This window comes from Phoca vitulina, unplaced genomic scaffold (assembly GCF_004348235.1).
Source record: "Phoca vitulina isolate PV1807 unplaced genomic scaffold, GSC_HSeal_1.0 scaffold15, whole genome shotgun sequence".
Classification (NCBI taxonomy): Eukaryota; Metazoa; Chordata; class Mammalia; order Carnivora; family Phocidae; genus Phoca; species Phoca vitulina.
Window position 1 is genome coordinate 33,846,606 of NW_022589718.1, and position 22,084 is coordinate 33,868,689.

General features: G+C 47.5%; 2 protein-coding genes across 2 annotated transcripts; one reads left to right on the forward strand and one right to left on the reverse strand.

Moving 5' to 3' along the window:
• Positions 1-558: 558 nt before the first annotated feature.
• Positions 559-5,837, reverse strand: LOC116637738 (putative protein FAM90A14P). Its single transcript, XM_032413236.1, has 4 exons — positions 5,807-5,837; positions 3,318-3,499; positions 2,675-2,874; positions 559-1,495 (listed from the first exon to the last, which is right to left on the reverse strand). The coding sequence occupies exons 1-4, from the start codon at positions 5,835-5,837 to the stop codon at positions 559-561; spliced, it is 1,350 nt and encodes a 449-aa protein (XP_032269127.1).
• Positions 5,838-10,706: 4,869 nt separating this feature from the next.
• LOC116637739 (ubiquitin carboxyl-terminal hydrolase 17-like protein 6) lies at positions 10,707-12,294 on the forward strand. Its single transcript, XM_032413238.1, is given in 2 exon segments — positions 10,707-11,599; positions 11,601-12,294. Coding segments are annotated over 2 exon segments (1,587 nt in total).
• Positions 12,295-22,084: the final 9,790 nt, after the last annotated feature.

Sequence of the window (22,084 nt, forward strand, 5' to 3'; positions counted from 1 at the left end):
GGAATCACATTAAATCAGGAAAAAGAGCAAACCAGGTCAAATATTCCCCATGACAATTTCCACAAAAATCCCATCACAGAATCAAGAAAATCTCATGTCAGGAGAAAATACTGTGTCACCGTTCGCAGAGCACACGGTGGGATCTTTATCCAGAATCCCCCAATTCAGATATTTGTAAACCAAATGCAGGTTTAGGTCCTAGGTTCAATTTACATTCGAGTTTACCACTTATCACTATAATTTTGCTAACTTTCATAAAGAATGTCTTTAAATAAAATGAGCTTGACATCCCAGATGGATAAGTACCGTATTTACATGAAGAGGAAGGGCCGTGTGTGTGTGCGTGTGCGTGTGTCAATGTGTGTGTTTGGTTTGCATATGCACGGTCCCAGAAGCATGACACCCAACATGATGTGGACTCCACCATTTCCTTCCAAGGCAGCTGAGGAAGAGCTGATTCACCACATCAGCCCAGGACTGTGACTTATCCTCAGTTCAACAGACACCTCCTCAGGGTCCCCTGGGCTGGAAAACCAATCTCTGAGGCCATGGTCTGTCTCACTCTCTCCCACTGTCCTCAGAGGACGAGGACACCTGCAGTTCATCATGGAGGGCACTCAAAGGGACGCGACCAAAGGGTCCCTCAGATGTCTGAACGACAGGTCGGCCCTGACTAAGAGGGGCTGACTTCACAGGAGCATGGAATGAGGGAGCTATGAGGAACCTGGAGCCCCAGCAGCCTTTGTCCAATCTCGTGAAGACTATTCTCAGGGGCTTGCCAGGGGCGGGCTTGAAAGGTAGACGTGGGGCTTCGGTGCACCCCTGCACAGTTTCCAGGTGAGGTCGGGTGCGTGCAGGCTGCAGGTTGATGCTCTTCCCTGGGGCAGGAGTCTTCCTGGTCACTGGGGCTGCCTCTAGGAGTCCACATGCACTTCTCCTTGCTGGAGGACACAGCCTCTCAGAAACCCCAAGATGGCCTCCCTGTATGCTCTTGTGAGGGTGCTGGAAGGGGCTCCAGCATGCTTTCTTCCGGGAGTTCAGGCCTGTCTCTAGGGGGATCTGGGCACTTCTCTTGCCTGGTGTCTTGAGGTGGATTTGGGAAGTCTGAACCATACCGTTGCTTGCATTAGGACGTGAGTTCTCCTCAGGACACTTGGCTGGTGCCTGGGCATGGCCCACGCCATGTGCCTTGGACACAGCCTGGGGACCTTTAAGGGAGTCACCTCGGGGCCTGTTTTCTGTCAGGGGGACAACCAGGCCACCCTCCATGGCAAAGGGTTGGCATGCGAGGTGAGGCATGTCAGTGGTCACCACTTGCTGGGCCTCGTGTTGTGCACCAGGTGGGAAGACGCTCCCTGCAGGGCTTCTGAGAGGAGACACCAGGTGGTACCCAGTTCTCATGTCAGGGGTCACGGTAGGTGGCTCCCATGTGAGGGGAGGCTCTAGGATGGACTCTCTCTTGGTGGTGTAGACGGGGCATTGGCCTGTGTGGATGCTGTGGGAAAAGACAACACACAGAACAAACATTAGTTTTTCCTCTGAGGCGACATTCCCAGGAAGGACAACAAAGAAACCAATAAAACCCCAAGTCCTTCTTATGTTCAAATCAACAGAGAAAGACAGAAAAGGGTTCTGTTTACATATGAAGTAGGACCACAGCTCCGGGGTGGTCAGGAATAAATACTCGACAGGGTCACCTTGATACACCTTTTACATCAGGGAGGAACAGAGAAAGCTTCTGCGGTTCCTACAGTGGACCAGCTCTTCCTTCCAATGGGTTCCGGAAAGCATAGGAATCCTGCTGGTATGGAGTCACTTTGGTGGCTACTGAGTTTTGATGGGAAATGTAGGAGAATGTGTCCCAAAGGAGAATTGCCTGTTTTTCCATAGAGGGTTCTACGTGTTAAAAGAGTGTCCTCCAATGCTCTTCATATCCTACCCTGCTCACTGTGCACACACATTCAAGAATAAGGCAACAGGATGGACACCAAAGGAAAATGGGGCAAGAGGACGTCCCCTGAAATCACACTGCTCAGAATGGAAGTTGAGCCATGTCCTCACCCGGAGGGCAACAAAGCCCATTGGGATCCCCCAGAGAGAACAGGAGCCAGGAAGCAGGGGACACTTACCCTCACATAGCCACAGGATTCTGTGCAATCCTTCCAGGTTGGCTTCTGCCCCCCTTGGGGTCTCTTGGGGAATCTCTGGAGCAGGGCCACCCTCTGCTGGGCTTCTTGCCTGCACAACAAAGCATGGGAAGTCGAAGGAACTCAGTTTTGTGTCTTCCACTGGGACACAGGCTTGGGGCCTCGGCCAACAGCATCCTTTCCCTCCTCTGCCATGCTTTCCCCCACTCCTGGGAGCCCTCCAGTTTTGCCCAGGAACTCCTAGCATTTGGGATCTATTGCGGGTCTGCCTGGCATTGGCCAAGTTCCCATGTGTCCCCTGGCAAAGGGACACCCACCCCACCATACACACCCTCGCTGATCCAGCAAGGGCAGCATGGGAGCCTAAGTGTGGACCCCTGGAGGATGGAGAGCTCCTTTGCCTGCCTCCCCAACCCTGTCCCTGCCTGCAGACAGCACAGCACAGCACACAGTGTCCAGGGGCAGAGACATGGTGTCTTTAGGTGTCAGCCCCTGGATTGGGGACAGCAGCGAGCCCCGCTTCTCACCTTGGTCCTTCTCCCTTCTCCCTTTCAGCCTGCTTCAAGGACCCAGGATTCTGCTGGTCCTGCTGACTCCGTGGTTCTACATTCTCCTTCAGCTTCCTGGAGCCCAAGGCCTGGGGGACGAGGGCCCCAGCCCAGTGCTTCATGGGGCACCTGCTGCTGGACGCCTTGTGCCCAAAGGCTCCACAGTCCCGGCACTTCACCTGCGGAGGAAGGAAGAGGGGTCAGTGAAGAAGTCCAAGTCACAGGCCAAATGCAAAGAACAAGAGAAGGACGCATTCGGGGAGTAGAAGACTGGTTTTGGATAGGGGACATCACCTAGGGCTTGTGTGGTGCCAGCCTATTGAAGACCATAGGATGCTTCCCCCAGCCTGTGTTGGGGTGGGACAAGGAGGAGGGATCACTGGTCTCAGGATGAATAGAAGGAGCCACATGGAGAGATTTGGAAAAATGCCAGTTGGACCTGAACGTGTGCATCCCTGAGGTGGATCCTTAGCATCTCTGAAAACCCCAATGTGTGTGGTGATGAGATTCCAAGGCAGGTCATCCTGGCCCAGGAAAGGACAACTGATCTTTCCATGTGGCAAGATTGTTTCAAGAGTCTTGGCTGATTCCCTGCTCACAACACATGCTGGCCTCCACTTACCCTGGGATCCTCCTCTTCTGGCCCAGGAGCCCTTGGTGCCATGGGTGCCCTCCGTGACCTCTTCCTTTTCTGGGCTGCCAAGGGCCTGTAGGGCCTAAGCTTGGTGTGACTGCCCTCCATCGGTCCCACCTTCTTGTGGGACATGTCAGCCAGCCTGCCTCGGGGATGGATGTCTGGATTTCCTGAGTCAAAAGAAAAAGGAGAGTCATATTCACACAGATGCAAGCCTCCTTCCTGTCCCTTCTTCTCCAAGTAGGCATTAGGGGGCCTTGGGACCCCCGAATCAAACACACTTGTCACCCTACGACCTCTCTTCTCTCCCTGTTCTCCATACTCCCCAGGACGGTGCCCTAGGAAAGGCAGGTGAGGTTGCCTTGAATGACTGACTGTGGCTCGTGAATTCTCTCACAATGCACTCTGGAAGCAAAACCAGGGACAGGATTGCCTCCCCCCCCCCCCCCCCCGCGATTTATACAAGAATCAAAGCTATGGCAATACTCCATGGAACAGTCAGAGTTGAAAAGGGGAAAGCAGGTATGCGTTCCTCTCCAAACTCTCAATTAACCGCCTGACACCCGAGGAAGCCATTTTCAACTACTAGATCCCTTGAAAAAACATCATTTCTCCTCTACTCGATTGAAAGTGGCCTATCTGAGGGTCCAAACTCTTTGGTTTCCTGTTTTCTTTCAGTGCCCCATTCTAAACTCGTGTCTAATCCTTGGGAAATGAATACCTTTTAACTTCATGTGAAACCAGTGGTTTCTCTTTTGTTTTAAGGTTTTCTTTATTTACTTGGGAGAGAGAGAGAGAGAGAAAGCACAAGGTGGGGGGAGAGGGCAGAGGAACAAGCAGACTCCCCACTGTGCAGGGGGCCCAATGAGGGTCTCCATCCCAGGACCCTGAGATCATGACGTGAGACAAAGTCAGACACTTAAACAACTGAGCCACCCAGGTGCCCTGAACCTGTGACTTCTTTAGGCTCCGAGTCCCACAGTGAAATGGACCAGGATTCTGTTACGGCTCCTCAAGGAAACCACACAAATCGACTGTTGGGGTCAGTTCCTTTGGAATTGGAACATCAGGGAGTCAGGAGCATTGACAGACATGACTTTGATCAGTCTCTCTTCTCAGAATATGCTTTCACAGGAACCAGTCCTTAAGCTGCTGAGAAAAGGCACATCACTCCATCATTTCCTCACTGTCCTATTTCTCTGACTGCTAAGGTAAGGACCCAGTTGTCCAAAAACCCACCTGAAAGGCAACGGTGCTCCTCCTGTCTCTCAGTAGAGTCTTGGGAAGGTACTGGACAGACTCCACTGGAGGAAACTCTGGGTCTGTCATGCCCAAGGAATGGTCAGAAAAGGATACTTCCTTTCCTCCCTCACTTTCCTATGGGCCGAAGGTCACATGACCTTTCAGGCAGCTGATGCCCATCAATCTAATCCTCTTTCTTGTCAGCAGGGCCAGACCCAATCAACAATGCCTTCTTGAAGAACATTTTCCTGCATGGGAAAATCGTATTATCCACAGATCGTCTTTTCTGTATACTTCTTTTCTCTGCCACAATTACACATTGGAGTCTAGGACTGTTTCATTTGAAGTTGTTTTGTTTTGTTTTGTTCTGTTTTGAGGGAGAGAGAGAGAGGGAAAGAGTGGGAGCAGGGGCCAGGTGGGAAGGGATGAGGGGCAGATGTAGAAGGAGAGAGAGAATCCTCAAACAGACTCCCCACTGAACATGGAGCCCAATGTTAGGCTGGAGCTCAGGACCCTGAGATCAAGACCTGATCTGAAAGAAAGTGCCAGCCACTTAAGCGAATGGACCACCACTTAAGTGAATGCCCCTGTCCTTGGGATTCTCCAAAGAGAGTGGAGGGTCGAATGGTAGAATCCTATCACCTGGGCATTCCTGACTGGAATCCAAGTGAGTATCTTTCTCCAAAGCACTCCAACAAGTACCACCACCACTAACCCAGGGGGAGAGCCTCCATTTCCAATCATGTTGGCCCTCTGGGTAGTTTCCCACCCTAAGATCGGCGTGTCTGGGATGTTGTAGGGATGTTTGAATGGGCCTTTCCTCTATTCCTCATGAGGCTGCTCCTTGGGCCTCTGTGCATGGCCCTAAAGCCATGGCCCAGTCCCAGCCTGGTGCCTGGCAACCCTACCAGAGCTTCCTCCAGCCTCCACCTCGCGACACCCAATCTCATGGGGCCCCAACAGTGCCCCACCCTTATGCCCTTCATCCTTACCCTGCCCCACCCAGACCCACCTGCCTTCCTAATCCTCTCCTGCCCCAACTGGCCTCAACTCATACCTAGTGGCATAAGCCACTGCCCCCACGAACTCACAAGAATGCATGCTATGGCAATACGACATGGGGCACACAGAGTAGAAAATGGGAAAGAACCTATGCTTTCCTCTCAAAGTCTGAATTTCCCATTTGACACACGAGGGAGCCATTTTCAACTACAAAGTCACTTTGCAAAACATACTTTCTCCTCTACTCGACAGGAAGCTGCCCATCTTTGTGTCTGGAATCTCTTCTTTAATGTTTTATTCTCAGGGCCCCATTCTTAACTCCCTTCTAATCCATTGGAGTTGAGGATCTTTCCACATCCTGGGAACCAGTTCCTTCTTTAGGCTTTCAGCGCCCACAGCCAAATGGACCAGGATTCTGTCACGGCTCCTCCACGACCCCACACTCATGAGACTGTGGGGTGAAGTTCCCTTCGCATTACAACCTCAGGGAGTCAGGAGCATTGACAGCCATGCCTTTGACCAGTCACTCTTCTCAGAATATGCTTTCAATGAAAGGGTGCTTAACCCGAAGAGGAAAGTCACAACCCTTCATAATTTCCTCACTGCCTTATTTCTCTGACAGCTGAAGTGAGGACCCAGTTGTCTCAAAACCCACCTGAAGTGCAGCTGTCTCCTCCTGTCTCTCAGTAGAGGCTCAGAGGTTTGCAGAGGGACTCCGCTGGAGGAGGAGTGGTCAGAAAGGGCCACTTCCTTCCCTCCCTTGTCTTTTCTACTGACCCAATGTCACGTGACCTTTCAGGCACTTGACAACCACCAATCCAATCCTCCTTCCTGTCAGTAGGCCAGTCCCAATGTTGCATCCCTTCCTGTCCAGCATTTTCATGCATTCCATAGCATATGTATGTGCAGATGTGCTTTTCAGAATCCATATATTTTGTACGAATAATAAAGTTTTGAGGGTATGACTGTTTCTTTTCCTTATTTTTTTCTTTTTTTTTCTTTTAGAGAGAGAGTAAGAATGAAAGAACGAGCTGGGGAGGAGGGGCAGAGGCCGAGAGAGAATCTTGGGCAGGCTCCATGTTCAGCACAGCTCCAGATCAGGGCTTGAACTCAAGACCGTGAGATCATGTCCTGAGCTGAAATCAAGAGTCTGATGCTTAACGGACTGACCACCTAGGTACCCCTGGATGCCTGTTCTTTTCTCAACTAGAATTTCCTGTCAGGGTCCATGGAGGAGTCTTTTCTCTTGGCATCAGGTACATTCACGTTGTTGTGGACCCATCAACATCCTCCACATCCAAGCATCTCACTTTCTCAACTGATACTCTGGCTCCATGACACATTTCCAGGGTCCCTTCACTGCACCCCCTGCCCTCCCCATTCTCCTTTCTGTCCTTAGGACTTTGCCTGCACTAGGATATTCAGAGTAATGGCATCCTTTGCTATGTGTCCTCTTGGGACGGGCTCCTTTGGTCATTTGTGTGGGGACTGAAATTGTGGGTCCTGACCAGTCCTCATGTGGACCAATGTGGCTCTATGTCTTTTCATCTCCTCCTTTTCAATTCTTTATTCCTGTCAAGCAACTGGCACTTTTTCTGCTCCCGGTTAATCTTTGTGTGATTTCCACCATTCCTCATGCTCCTGCCATCAGCCTCACCATTGTCTGGAACATATCCCTGTGATTTTGTCTTTTTGAATATTGATTTAATTCTTTTCGAATGAGAGAAAGAGAACCCACAGGAGTGGAGTGAGGGGCAGTGGGTGAAGGAGAGAGAGAATCCTCGCTGAGTGCATAGCAAAACCCAGGTTTTGATCCCAGGACCCTGACCTCATGACCTGACCTGAAATCAAGAACTGGCCTGGGCGCCTGGGTGGCTCAGTTGGTTAAGCAACTGCCTTCAGCTCAGGTCATGATCCTGGAGTCCCTGGATCGAGTCCCGCATCGGGCTCCCTGCTCGGCAGGGAGTCTGCTTCTCCCTCTGACCCTCCCCCCTCTCATGTGCTCTCTCTCATTCTCTCTCTCTCAAATAAATAAATAAAATCTTTAAAAAAAAAGAACTGGCCTGGTACTCTGCTGAGCCATCAAGGCTCCCCTGTTTTTGGGGTTCTTCTGTGACAGTCAGGGATGGAAACCGGGAATGCTATCACCTGGGCTTCCTGACTGGAATCCAAGCGAGCATCTTTCTTCCAAAGCAGTCCAACGAGGACCACCACCACTAACTGAGGGGAGAGACCCTCCATTTCCAATCGTGTTGGCCCTCTGGGCGATTTCCTGACTTTAAGATTGGTGTGTATTGGACATTGTAGAGACGTTTGAATGGGCCCTTCCTCTATTCTTCATGAAGCTCCTCCTTGGGCCTCTGTTCATGGCCCTAAAGCCATGGCCCAGTCCCAGCCTGGTGCCTTGCAGCCCTACCACTGCTTCCTTGAGCCCCCGCCTGGCCTCACCCAATCTCGTGGGGCCCCTGCCATTGCCCAACCGTTATGCCCATCAACCTGACCCCTGCCCCATACATACTCCCACCCAGTCCCTATCCTCTCCTGCCCCAACTGGCCTCAATGACTCCCCAGTCCCTTGCTCGACCTGGCCAAAGTGGCACCAGCCCCTCTTAGGACCACTCTCCATGTAGAAGAAACCAGATCTGGGGGCAGTGGAGGAGTACCTTTCACTGTTCTTAACATACCAAGTTGCATCCACCACGTTTGCACCTGTTTCTTAAAGGATTAAAGTGTCCATTGAGTTGTCATTGTTTCCTAGACAATCTGTTGGATTGGGATGTTCAATGGACAGTTTGAGATGAGATGATCTCTGACCTCAGTCGACTTAGCAATGCAGATTACCTTCCTTCATGGAGTGATCACTGCCAATCAGTCCAAGGCCTTCGTGGATCACACAGCTAACCCATCACCCTGTATTAGACACCTGCTCCTTGGTGACTGCCTTGGCAATGACACGTTGTTTCTTCCCGGGTCTTGAACCTGCCAGCCTTCAGAGGAGGGTGACACCATGGGTCCTCCTGGCCCCCAAGCCTCAGACCTGGCCAGGGCCTTCTCAGTGGTGTTGGAGGGCTTGGGCTTTGCTCCAGAGAAAATATTTATCACGTCCGGATTTCTATGCCATCTATCTTTCTGTCTATCTGTCAACTGTCTTTGTACAAATGATCTTTTCTCTTTTCTCTCACGATCGTATACCTATATCATTCTTTCTCAGTGATTGCATTGTATACATTGCATGTCACATTTCACTGTTTTGAGATCATGTAGAATTATGAATACATCTTTGATAAATGGGAATGACTTCTCATAATTCCTTATTTTTATCTATATTTTAAGTTTATATTTCTCATTATCATTGTTCCCTTAACTATTGGATAGATTATTTGTATTTTTAAAATAGTAAGTTAAGACATCTTATTAATTTCTAAATTTTGCCTAATGAATTACCAAAATGTGGTAGTTTAAGAGAAGAAACCATATTCCCTCACAGTCCAGACGCCAGAAGTCCAGGGTCAAGATGTCAGCAGAGCCACTTGCCTTCTGAAGCCAAGTCAGTGACAAAGGCCTGGCAGAGCGCACATGTATTTCTCGGTGTCTTTAGCAAAGAGCAGAAATAGACATTTATGTCTCCCCTTCCTAAGCTTTATACATTTTCAGAAATTTTCTTCATCACAATTTACATAGTGCAACACCATTACTCGTTTTCTAACAGGAATGGGTCGTCGTCACAAGTATGAAGTACTTCTCTGGTCCATTCAAGCCATTTCTGCAGACACTGCCCTTTCTGAACGCTGTTAAAGACAAATGGACCCTTTAAAGCCCCAGGCTGAACGTGAGTGCGTTCCTCCCTGCATTTCAAATTTCCAACCTCATACTGTGTATAAATGGCACAAGTCTACAACATACACATACTTAAACAATGGAAACTAAAGCTATCTTGCTGTAAAATTCCCAGAGGTAAAATTTAAAATTTGGTAAAATGAACATTGGATTTTTTTTTTAAGATTTTATTTATTTGTTTGACAGAGCGACAGAGTATAAGCAGGGGGAGGAGCAGGTAGAGGGAGAGGGAGAAGCAGGGTCCCCACTGAGCAGGGAGCCCGATGCAGGGCTCGATCCCAGGACTCTGGGATCACGACCTCAGCCAAAGACAGACAGTTAACTGACTAAGCCACCCAGGCGCCTCTGAACACTGGATATTTGATAGGTACTCCTATTGGGATGGAGCTTAAGAAAAAAATGTTCTCGGGTGCCTGGGTGGCTCAGTTGGTTAAGCGACTGCCTTCAGCTCAGGTCATGATCCTGGAGTCCCAGGATCGAGTACCGCATCGGGCTCCTTGCTCAGCAGGGAGTCTGCTTCTCCCTCTGATCCTCCTCCCTCTCATGCTCTTTATCTCTCATTCTTTCTCTCTCAAATAAATAAATAAAATCTTTAAAAAAAGAAAAAAATGTTCTCCAAAGGAGTGTGAAACCAGCCACAGGATCTACGGTTATAAATTCCGGGCCACACCTAGGTGGACAAACATATTTATAAAGATCTTCATGATCCCTGAATGCATCAATCATATTAGAGAGTGTGATGGAATTTTAGAGGCAAAGCATCTGACAGTAAACTTTCTAAAAATAGGATGATCCCACATATATTCTGGCTGGTAGGGAAGATTGTCATCCTATGTGAGCCCTGAGCTCCTTTAGGAAAATGATGCTCCCTATCCTAGAAAACTAATGTCCCACACTTCTTGGCTCACTTGATATTATTGGGAAAGCAAAGTGGATATTCATAAGGGATTTCCTCTGAACTTGGCAACTCTCAAGAAAATCTTTACAGAAGGGTGTGATGGAAAGTAGGGAGGTTGAGAAAGTGCAGAAATGCGTGTCTGTCCATTGTGGGAGGGAGGGGAGGGAGGTGGACTGGCTGGAATCATTTCCCCGCCTAAGGAGAGCGACCACACCCTAAATCCCTTATTCCAGTGGAGTGATTGGATAACCTTGTACCTAGTCACGTGGGCGGAGTGAGCCATAAAAGGCTGAGGAGATGGCCACACCTGTCATTTGGAGAGTGGCTCAGTGCGAGAAGCTTCCCTCTGCAACCGGAGGCTCCACGTGAGGGATCTTGTGAACACTGTTCCTGGAGACATGGAGGCTGCTTCTCTCCACCGCCAAGAGGAGTCTCAGTTCAATGTCTTTCCAAAACTCAAATCTTGCTGGTCAAATGTAGGGGGTGCTGAGGTCCACGGGGGACCGTCTCTGCAGAAGCCATCACCACCATCTCACAGATGGTGCTACCTGACTAATGGTTTGGCTCCCACACCAGCAGGGCTGGCTCCCACAAAGAAACTCTTGCATTGGAAGAGACCTTCTGTGGTTGGGGCTGGGCTTCAGAACCTGGGGAACACCTGCTATGTGAATGCGGTCCTGCAGTGTCTGGCGTACACACCACCCCTTGCCATCTCTATGCTGTCCCAGCAGCATGGAGAAACCTGTGGGAAGCAGACATTCTGCATGCTGTGTACTCTGCAAGCTCACATGACCCGGGCCCTCTGCCATCCTGGAGATATGATCCGTCCCTTGCCAGGACTGCTCGCTGCCTTCCACACACACAAGCAGGAAGATGCCCATGAGTTTCTGATGTTCACTCTGGGCGCAATGCAGCAAGCATGCTTGCCTGAGGACAAGCCTTCAGACCCTCAATTTGAGGACACCACCCTCATCCGTCAAATCTTTGGAGGATACTGGAGGTCTCAAATCCAGTGTTTCCACTGCCAAAGTGTTTTAAGCACTCTGGACCCGTACCTGGACATTAGCCTGGACATCGTGGCAGCTCAGAGTGTGAGCCAAGCTTTGGAGCAGTTCGTGAAGCCCGAAAGGTTGGATGGTGAAAATGCCTATCATTGTAGTACTTGTCTAGGGAAGGTGCCTGCTTCCAAGATGCTGACTTTGCACATTCCCTCAAAGGTCCTTGTCCTGGTGTTGAAACGATTCTCAGATTTCACAGGAAACGAAATGGCTAAGGACGTGCAATATCCTGAGCCTTGACATGCAACCCTACCTGTGTGAGTAGAGGGCAGGACCGCTGGTGTATGTGCTCTATGCTGCGCTGGTGCACGCTGGGTGGAGTTGTCACAGCGGACATTACTTCTGCTTCGTGAAAGCTGGAAATGGCCAGTGGTATAAAATGGATGATGCTAAGGTCACCGCCTGTGATGTGACTTGTGCATTGAGCCAACATGCCTATGTCCTCTTTTACATCCAGAAGACCAAACTGGAAAGAGAACTTGTGAGTGAGTCACTCGGTGAGGGAGCCACATCCCCTGAGGCTGACCACACAGGCTTGGTTGGGTTCCAAAGGGAGCCCAAAACCGACTCCAGAATCAAAGTTCCTGAATTAGAGGATCACATGGAAGAGACATCAGTGCAACAAATCACATTAGACCAGTGGAGATTCCTCCAAGAACGCAACCGACCTAAGGCTGAATTCAATGTCAGGAAAGCAGAATTTGCTCTTCCTGAGCATGCAGTCATAATTCACCAGTCCAAATATGAGATGTTGAAGAATGATCCTGAACAAAACTTCAACTGGCTCAACACTTTAGCCAGGAACATCGCATCTCAGAGGGCAGGGGACATGGGCATAGTCCTTTGTCTGGCACGGAGAGCCAGAGCTAGCAAGAAGAACAAGAAGGGGCAGAAGTCTAGGGAAGTAGTCCAGGGATCTCATTACTAGCTTGGATGTACACGGGCCCCTCCCCCCCAACACACACACATACACACCCTCATTCACTCACTCACCTAACTTGAAGATAGTCCCGGACAGGAAATATTTTGTGCGTTGTAGGTGTGTGTTCTGCACATGTGGAGAGACCCTATCTGGGTGTGTTCATGGGATATGGCATTCCACTTAAACTGTAAGATACTGAGATTTGAGGCTTGCTTGTTATGGGGTTATTATTGGAGAAGTTTGGATTTATTACTGGATCTGTGTCTGTGGGTGAACCCTCCCTTCTATCAGCACAGGGGAGAAGTGGGGGCAACTCGCAGCCTGAAAGGATCAGCGCAAGTGGGCAATCAGGCATGAGGATGGAAACAATGCTGAGGGCTTGGAGTCGGTGTGAACACAGCTTTCAGTCACAGTCCCATCATCCCATTACTTACTTTCTGTTTATACTGAAAGAACATTTGCCCAAACGTATGCATGGGTGGAGTCTAGGTAAAGATGTGCTTAGAAATATACAAATATGCACCAACTGGAGGAGGAGTTAAAAAGAACCTCAGGAAAAAAAAAAAAAAAATAGACACAAAAACCCAATCTCAGTGCATGTACACAAAGAAATGACAAACCACCGGGACACCTGGGTGGCTCAGTCGGTGGGGCGTCTGCCTTCAGCTCAGGTCGTGATCCCAGGGTCCTGGGATCGAGTCCCGCATTGGGCTCCTTGCTCAGTGAGGAGCCTGCTTCTCCTCCTCCTTGCCTGTGCTCTCTGTTGCTGTCTCTCTCTTTCAAATAAATAAATAAAATCTTTTAAAAAAAAGAGAGAAAGAAATGACAACCTACTGTGAAAATGGATGAACTACGGCTATACATGGCTGCAGACAGAATTTTTAGGGACAGTGATTTGCATGAAAAAGTAAAGAGCAGAATGTAACAGAGTAACTGATAAATGTGCAAAGTTTTTTCTTCCACAATATACATATTGTGAAAAGTGGACACATATATACGTGAACATTTGCTAATTGGTTGAAAATGATAAAAGGCAATTAAATGCTTATTTTTCAGGAGATAACTGCATCCAGCCTGATTGGATCATGCTGATTAAATTAGGTTCCCTCCCCAGTCTCCCTTCCTTGAGACAGGAAAGATGGTTGGCAAGGACCCTTCTCCCACAGGGAATTGCTCAGCATCCCGGCACCTGTACCTTTCGGGGCAGAGTTTGCTACCACCCCCCTATCTGACAATCAATATTATGTCTTAGGCATTAGGTATGAAAACATCTTTAAACAATTTGTCTTTTTGAGTGTGTATGTGTGTTCCAGGGAAGAGGGTCTACCTGGAAGAAGGTGAGAGTCAGGGGCCACACCCATCCCCCACTCCCTGTCCTCCAGCCCCATCTACACTGAACATTGTAGTGATGACTGACTTGTCACTCTTCCTGCCATCTTCTCTGCTGTCTCAAGGGAGGGAGATTGTTAAGGGAACTTAATCAATGTGATTCAATCAGGCTGGATGCAGTTATCTCCTGAAAAATAAGCATTTAGTTGCTGTTTACCGTTTCCAAGCAATTAGCAAGTATTCACAGATATATGTGTGGGCTTTTCACAATATATATTTTGTTCAACTAAAGACTTTGCACATTTATCAATTACTCTACTTCATTCTGCTCCTTACCTTTTGACCCAAATAACTTCCTGAAAAGTCTGTCTTTTGGCACGTGTAGCTGTAGTTCATCCAGTATCATGGTAGTTTGTTATTTCTTTGTGTAGATGCACTAAGTTTGTCCAGATGGTGCATATTTTGTATTTCCAGACACATCTTTACCTAGACTCCACCCATGGATATATTTGGGCAAATGTTCTTTCAATATAAACAGGAAGTAATGGGATGATGGGACCATGACTGTCAGTCATTTTCACACAGACAGGGGTCCCTCCACATTGTTTCCACCCTTCATGCCTGGATGTCCACTCCCTGGGATGCTTCTCTCACTGAGCCAGTCTCCAAATGACAGGTATGGCCATCTCCTCAGCCCTTTATGGCTTGGTCCACCCACGTGAATAGGAACAAGGTCATCCAAACACTTGATTGGAATAAGGAATTTAGGGTGTGGTCACTCTTCATCTGTAGAGAGACCATTCCGGCCAGCCCACCTCCTTCCCCTCCCTCCCACAATGGACAGACACACATTTCAGTGCTTTCCCAACCTCCCTAACTTCCATGCACTCTTCTGGACAGATTTTCTTGAGAGTTTCCAAGTTCAAAGGAAATTCTTATGAATATCCACTTTGCTTTCAGAGTAATATCATGTGAGCCAAGGATCATGGGACCTTAGTTTTCTAGGGTAGGGAGCATCATTTTCCCAAAGAGCTCAGGGATCACATAGGAAGACAATCTTCCCCACCAGCCAGAATGCATGTAGCTCCATCAAATTATTTTGGCAAGATTACTGTCCATTGCTTTTCTCCCAAACTTTTTGAACTCTCTCTAATATGATTCATATATACAGTGATCATAAAGGCCTTTATAAATGTTTTTCTACCTAGGGGTGGCCCAGAAATTATAACAATAGAAATCCTGTGGCTGGTTTCACACTTCTTTGTAAAAACACCTTTTTAAAGCTCCATCCCAATATGAGTACATATCCAAAAATCTAGTGTTCATTTTGCAAGATTTTAAATTTTACCTCTGGGAATTATGCAGCAAGATAGCTTAGGTTCCCTTGTTTAAGTGTGTGTTTGCTGTAGACTTGTGCCATTTATACACAGTATGAGGTTGGACATTGAAATGCAGGGAGGAACGCACTCACGTTTAGCCTTGGCTTGAAGGTGTCAGTATGTCTCGACCAGCTTGAATGGTGTCTGCAGAAATTGTCTGAATGGATGAGAGAATTATTTTACACTTGTGATGATTATCAGTTTCCATCAGAAAATGAGTAATGCACTATGTAACTTGTAATGAAAAAAAAGGTTCTGAAAATGTATAAAGCTTAGGAAATAGAGACACCAAAGTCTATCTCTCCTCTTTGCTAAAGACACCAAGAAATATATGAGCAATTTGCCTGGTTTTGTCACTGATTTGGCTTCAGAAGGAATGTGGCCCTGCTGGTATCTTGGTTTTGGGCTTCTGGCCTCCGGACTGTGAGGGAATAAATGTCTCAAGCCACTGAGATTATGGTCACTTGTTATGCATCCATGGAAATCAATAAGATGTCTTAACTAGGATGCTATTTATGACATTTCAATTTTTAATTAAAAGATTTTAAATTGTTCAAATGGATTTTAAATTTGGAATGATTTAATCAAATGGAGTCAGTTTTATTGTTTATTTGAGTCTAAATTGAGTAGAATCTTAGGTAAAATGCAAATAGTGCATGCGCCCATGAGCCATGAAGCAAAAAACCACAGAAAAATCAACTATAGGTCAACCACAGAAATTTTGATATCCAACATTCTCTTTCTGGAATTACATCTGCATTCACACACACACACACACACACACACACACACACACACACACACTGTTTTAAATGGGTCTCATGAAAGCATCCAGAAGCATCCATTCAGCTCCCTACATGACAGTGGCCAGCACCTCTTGGATGACCTTCTGCCTTGTGTTCCACCCACACCTGAGGAAGTCCACACACCTGGCTTTGCAATCCACAGGGGAGTTCACAAGAGGGTGTCTTGCACGGTGCTCTCCGACCAGCAGGGGGTGATGCTGGCCAGCAGAAGCATTTCCTAGGCTCCCAGGAGGACTTGACATTGTGCACGTGCTCAGGTTGGTAGGTCTGCATCTCCATGCCCTGCAGCTGCAGCCTGAGCATTTCTTGAGGCCCTAAGGGGACAATGAATACTTACAAAAGGTCCCGGGACCAGGGATTCCCTCCGTGTGACTCTAATTTTGGCACTGCTGAACCCTGAGCTCTGAGCTAAGGTAGAGAATTTTGAGGGTGGCTCAGGCACCTGGTAATATGTTTTCCAGGATTTTAGGATGGCAGGAGCAGTTCCAGGGCACCAAAATGGAATTAGAAAGATCGTCCTGGCTCGAGTGAGCCAAGGAGCTCTGTCTGGTTCTTCCAGCTGTTCAGGATATGGGTCTGATCTCTGGGGGGAACGTGTACATGTTTCCAGGCTGAGCCAACCTGGGGACATTATCCACATGGCTTCCCTGCCAGCATGGGTGGGTATGTGCCTCAGGAGAGGGGCATGAGCATGTTGAGAGGTTGCTGCATGAGAGGAGACCAAGCAGTGGGGCAGGAGAACTGTAGCCTCAGTGTGTGAAGGTCTTTTGGGAACCATCAGAAATGGTCTCCAAAAATTAGACACTCCTCATGAATAGAAACTATACTCAATGTTTTGTAACAACTGCCTGTGAACAATCTATAATAAGAAACATAACAATCAAAGTAATAATCAATAGCAACGTAATGATTGGAGGATGATCACAATGACTTTAACACTATTAAAACTATTAATACTGTCAATAGACTACTATAAACCTAAGGAGGTGGGAGATTCAGGTACAGATTCCTCAAATTCCTTGTCAAGTGACAAGGTACCAGGACCATCTTCCTGGGTATCTCGGACTCTGAGCCCTAGGTTTTCACCAAGAAAATTATTCCATAAGGCAAAAACAGGCAGCCTGTGGCCTAGAAAGCCAAGCCAACTAGGTTCAGGTCATGGGTGAACTAGGGAACTTGTGTGCACATCCTAGCAGGGGAGCCCTAAGGCGTGGAGGTGGAAGGACCCCTGGTCTGGGGCCGGCCAACCACACCATACCCATCAGATTTCAGGTGTTTAGCCAGCCTGAGTGCCATGCCAAGAAGGCAGGAACCAGACCCACACTCAGTGTCCACAAACCATGCCTAGGACTCCCACTAAACCCCAGCATTTTCTTAGCCTTAGCATCCCTATTGCCCTTCTGCCACCTCTTTCATCAGACCCCTGGAGGGCCAGGTAACCGTATTTGCAAATGATGGCTCTGGGCTTTTGGAGTGTGGGCCTCTGTCAACCAGACCAGCTGGGGGTAACAAAGGCCAGCAGGGAGCCTTACACTGTTTTGGAGAGGACCTCAAGAGTGCTGAAGTTGCTGGAGTAAGCAGGCAGTCACCATCCTGTGCCTTCGAGGGCAACACCAGACTTTTTTGGAAAAAGGAGGGGACTTTAAACATTTCCAAGGACTGTCCATCTGTTTGCAAGGCGTGGTACTTCATAAACACCAGCACCACCTTCAGCATTCCTCTCTCCCCGTTTTGACTTACTGCCGCTGGTAATTAGGCACTACTGTTACCTCTATGTCTACTTCCTATGTTTCAGCAAACCCTAAAGTTCTTGTTCCTCAAAACAAATGAATAAATATCCTACTTCGAGTGTAATAATTTTGCTTATGGCTCCTTGAATACACTTGGCCAGGAGTTTTAGAGACTGGCTGTTCTCTTTTACACTTCCAGTCATTTTCTTGTCCCAAAGCAGGGAGTCTGACGCAGGCTGCAGTTAGGCATGTCTGGGCAGGATGGTTAAGACCGCTAGTTCCTGTTTCTACCCTGAATGTAGAAGGGCATGTTCGGTTTGGGAGTCAGCTAGAATCTCAAGAGGAATCCATCTAAGGAGACCAGGGCTGAAAGGGAACAGGGAGGGAGAGCCAAGGGTGGAATAAAGCGATACAGACAGAGTCAATCCCAAAAGATCAGCTGTATGGAGCTAATTTTCTTAGACTCAGTTATCCTTACAGGTAGGTCCTTATCACTACCCTCTACCTGGATCCAACGGCTTTAACATGGCTCTGTCGTGCCATTATCTGAGAATCACTAACTCTTGGAGAACATAAGCCAAGACGTTTGGAGACAAAAAATTATGAGGAAAATACCCCCTTTTCTGTTACCCAGATCTTGTTCAGTTCCAGTGATGAAGCACAGATGGTTCTAGACACCTGGAAAGCCTCTGACTGCACTGCATCTAAGTATGTCTTTACCAGACCTAGGATGTGGGGCACACAATCAGAAACCATCACTCAGGGATCAGGAGACTACTGTTCCCTCAAACATTGACTTTCCCATGGGGCCCCTTCTCACTGTGTAGGTAGTGGGGATTTTGTCCTGTGTGTAGGATTTTCTCAAGTGCTCCGATTCTCAGACTGACCAAGTTTTAAATAAATTTGTTTTGTTCCCTGGGGAGACTTGGTTCGGAAAAAGAATAGAATGGCAAAGGAAAATGACAATGGTTCTCATGGGTGAAGTACCCATACAGACAGGTGGAAAATGGCTTCATTTCAGTCCAAAGCTCATCAGGACCAGTAGGATGGCTCTGTTTGCATAATGAGGACATTTCAATACCTCCTTAAGGGTAATCTAGGGACAGTGGTATCCCATGAGAGCAGAATGGTCTTCAAGGGAAGACAGAGAGTCCTTGTGTTTTTGGAGGCTCATGGAAGTGGGCAGTTTTGAGTGGAAATAATTGTCAAATGGGTACATAAGCTACCTACATATTGGCAACAGAAAGGAACAACAATCTTTCAGTTCAGTTAAAGTGATTTAGGCTAGACTGACAAAGCTATTGGTCTGACAGTGTTGGGTATTTTGTCTGTGAACTTGATCCAGACTCCACTAACTCCTGTTGTACTCAGTCATCCTGTTCTGAGCTCCCACAGGCTTCCCATCACACTGTGGGACCTGCCACGTTGTATGTTAATTTGCTGGACATATATCTGTCTTCCCATTACAGTCTGAGCTTCTAGGGTGCCTGGGTGGCTCAGTGGGTTCAGTGTCTGCCTTCGGCTCAGGTTATAATCCCAGGGTCCTGGGATGGAGTCCCATGTCAGGCTCACTGCTCATCAGGGAGTCTGCTTCTCCTCCCTCTGTCACTCCTCCCAACTCGTGCATGCTCTCTCTCGCATCAATCAATCAATCAATCAATCTTTAAAGTCTGAGCTTTTCTTCCCCGGGTTGAGCAAGGACGTGAGCCATTTATTCAGTTCCTCTCAATATCTCTTTTTGAAAAGTGTGGGACAGTGAAATACCACTGGACTTAAAGGCAGGACTTCTGGATTTTAGTTCTGAAGCTCCATCCTGGCTTCTAGCTAGAAGTGTGGGACACAAAACCAGGGTCACCTTTGAATCTCAGATGCTCTGGTCAGTGATCTATAGTTGCCAAAAACCACTATGCAGGAGATTTGATTGGAAACGTGGTTTTAAAAATTCAGATTCTTAACTGAAGAGTTCCCAATATGAAAGTGTTAGAGTAGGGGGCAGACCCCTGACTTCCAAAAATACTCTAGGTGACTAGAATCAATTTGGTTCTGGAAACATTGACTTACCTTATTTTCAAGCCCACTTCTAAGCTTTAATATTTTAATGTTCTAAGAACTCCTATAAATCTGAGTGTGACACTTCTATTTCGTTTTTATGGTTGAGCAACACACATGGTGTGTGTGTGTGTGCACATGAAATGTGGAACAAAGCCCAAACCCCAATTCTAGGTAAATGAGAACAATGTTAGTGAGGAGAGAGAAGGGAAGAAAAGTTACAACACAATTTGCACATGCTAGTGAGTAATCTATGTAGATTCATGCAATAAGGGAATTGTGTGATTTGTGAGGGAGAGTAAGCCTGAGCAAGCCATTATTAACTTGAGTGTCTGAGTAAATTGTAACAATATTTACTAAGATCTAGAATAGTAAATGAAGGTCAGTTTTGGAAAGAAAGGGATAAATTGTAATAAACACAAGTTACTTTTAGGTGCCTATCAGAAATCCAGTTAGGAAGACCAATGCCTTATAAAAGTTCAGCAAGAAGTTAAAGTTGGAAACACAGTGTAGGATTTTTATCAGGTAAGGCCCATGTAGGTCAACAGAAATTACACTGGGTATTTAGAAAGAGGGAATGGTGACCAAGACGTGCCTAAGAAGTCACTCACCGGTCTCCTTATCAAGAGAAATCCCAGCAGCACGAAGGTGGCAGAAGATGTTTCTCTAAGTTGAGAAGCAAAGAGGGATACGTTACCCACACCACAGTTCATTTGGCAAGGAAAGGGGAGAAAAAAGGGAGGAAGAACAAGGGAAGAGATCTAAGTACATTTAGATTCTGAAAGGCAGTTATTTTACCTGAGACTGGTAAGGAAATTCTGGGGAAAGCCCAGGACCTGAGACACTTGCAACAGAGAGCTTCATCCGCCCGCTTCTCTCTTGTATGGTTTTCAGAATAAAAAATTCAGCCCATTAGCCATAAAGATATGTAGCAGCACCAGAACATTTTTTAAAACACATTTTTATTTCTTATTTTACAGGCTTTTACAAATTGTCTTGTCCTAAGAAATTGTGTTTTATTTTGTTCTCTCTTATTTACATCCCTACAGGAAGCGGGCTTAAGTGAATGGGTAAGGAAATTCTCCAGAGCAGAGACAAGGGGCTGTGTTTCTTCTGTTCTGGAAGGGTGTGCTGTAAATGGAGGATGAAAACGACCTATGAAATATATCTTGCTCTACCCGAAAGCTGGGACTCTGAATTTTGGCAAGTTGGGACAGAGGCAAACCTGTGTGCCATTACCATTGGCCCGGAAAAGCCGGGATCGCAGGATCACAGGAGGGATTTTGGAAAGTGTGCAATTTTTCTGCAGCTGGTTTCCACTTCTTCCTCCACCCAACTGCTCACTGGAGCTGCTGAAAAGTGTTCCTTCTCCAGGCTTCTGCCCTTGGCCAGCACACCATTCTGTGGACGTGCTAAGAACATAAGACCAAAAGGCCTGAAGTCTGCATATGACTGACTAAGCCAGCAAGGGTAGGGTCTTCTTAGGCCTGTATCTCCTTGGAAATGAGGGTGTTGAGTTAGACTATCTCTAGGGAATTTATGCTCGAATAGGCCGTGATTGATACATTCTCACTGCAGGTAGCCAGAATGAAGATGCTCCCAATCTTGGCCCAGCTTAAACTTTGACATGGGCCAGTTTCTTTGTGGCACTTGATGTCCCAGATGGGACAGGGAGTGGAAGCCATTCTAACAACTACCCGTGAAGGAGCTGGAGAAGCCCATGCCCACAGTATGGCTAAGGCAGCCACAACTCGTGTCCAGCAGGTGGGCCGTTTACTATGTGGTTGAATCTCTTCTTATTACAGACACCAGCGTCTGAATAGCAAAGGCCCAGGGTCACACTTCTGTCTGAAGCCAGGACGTTAGAATTCCTCTCAAGCATGGTCCCACCTTTCCATTCTACCTGTTTTATCTGTTCATTTGCTCACTTACTTTATCAATCAATAAAATAATTAATGGGCCCTATGCCAGCAAGTGGGGATTGCCAAGGTGAACACAACACAGTGCCCTCCCTCGGGCAGCTCACGGCCCAGAGAGGGCATTTCTCTGCAGCGCCAGGACCTGGACTGACAGCTTCATTCAAAGCATGCCAGCCTTGGAGGTCAAGAGAGAAAATCCAGACAGGTTTGCTGCATGGACCTCACAGCCAGGGGACCTTTGCCTCTCACTTTTCGTAGCTGTTGCTTGGCTTTTGCTTGTTCCTCTTTTTCCTGCAGCAAAGTGGTGTCAATTCAGCTCGACAGCCCCCAATCTTAACTTCGAAGGAGAGGCACTGGACTTCACAGCGCCCATCCAATTTCTGACACTGCATCTCTCTGTATATTCCTCCGTGGGCTAAAGTGAAGAAAGCAGGGCTTCAGTTACCCAGTCATTGGTGACCGGAAAGCAACACGACATCACCCGGGCCAAATTCACAACTCCCCATTACTGAATCTCCTGCAGACACAGAGTACACGCCTAGAGATCAGAAAAAGTGCATGCCACCTGAACAGCGTGTGGGAGC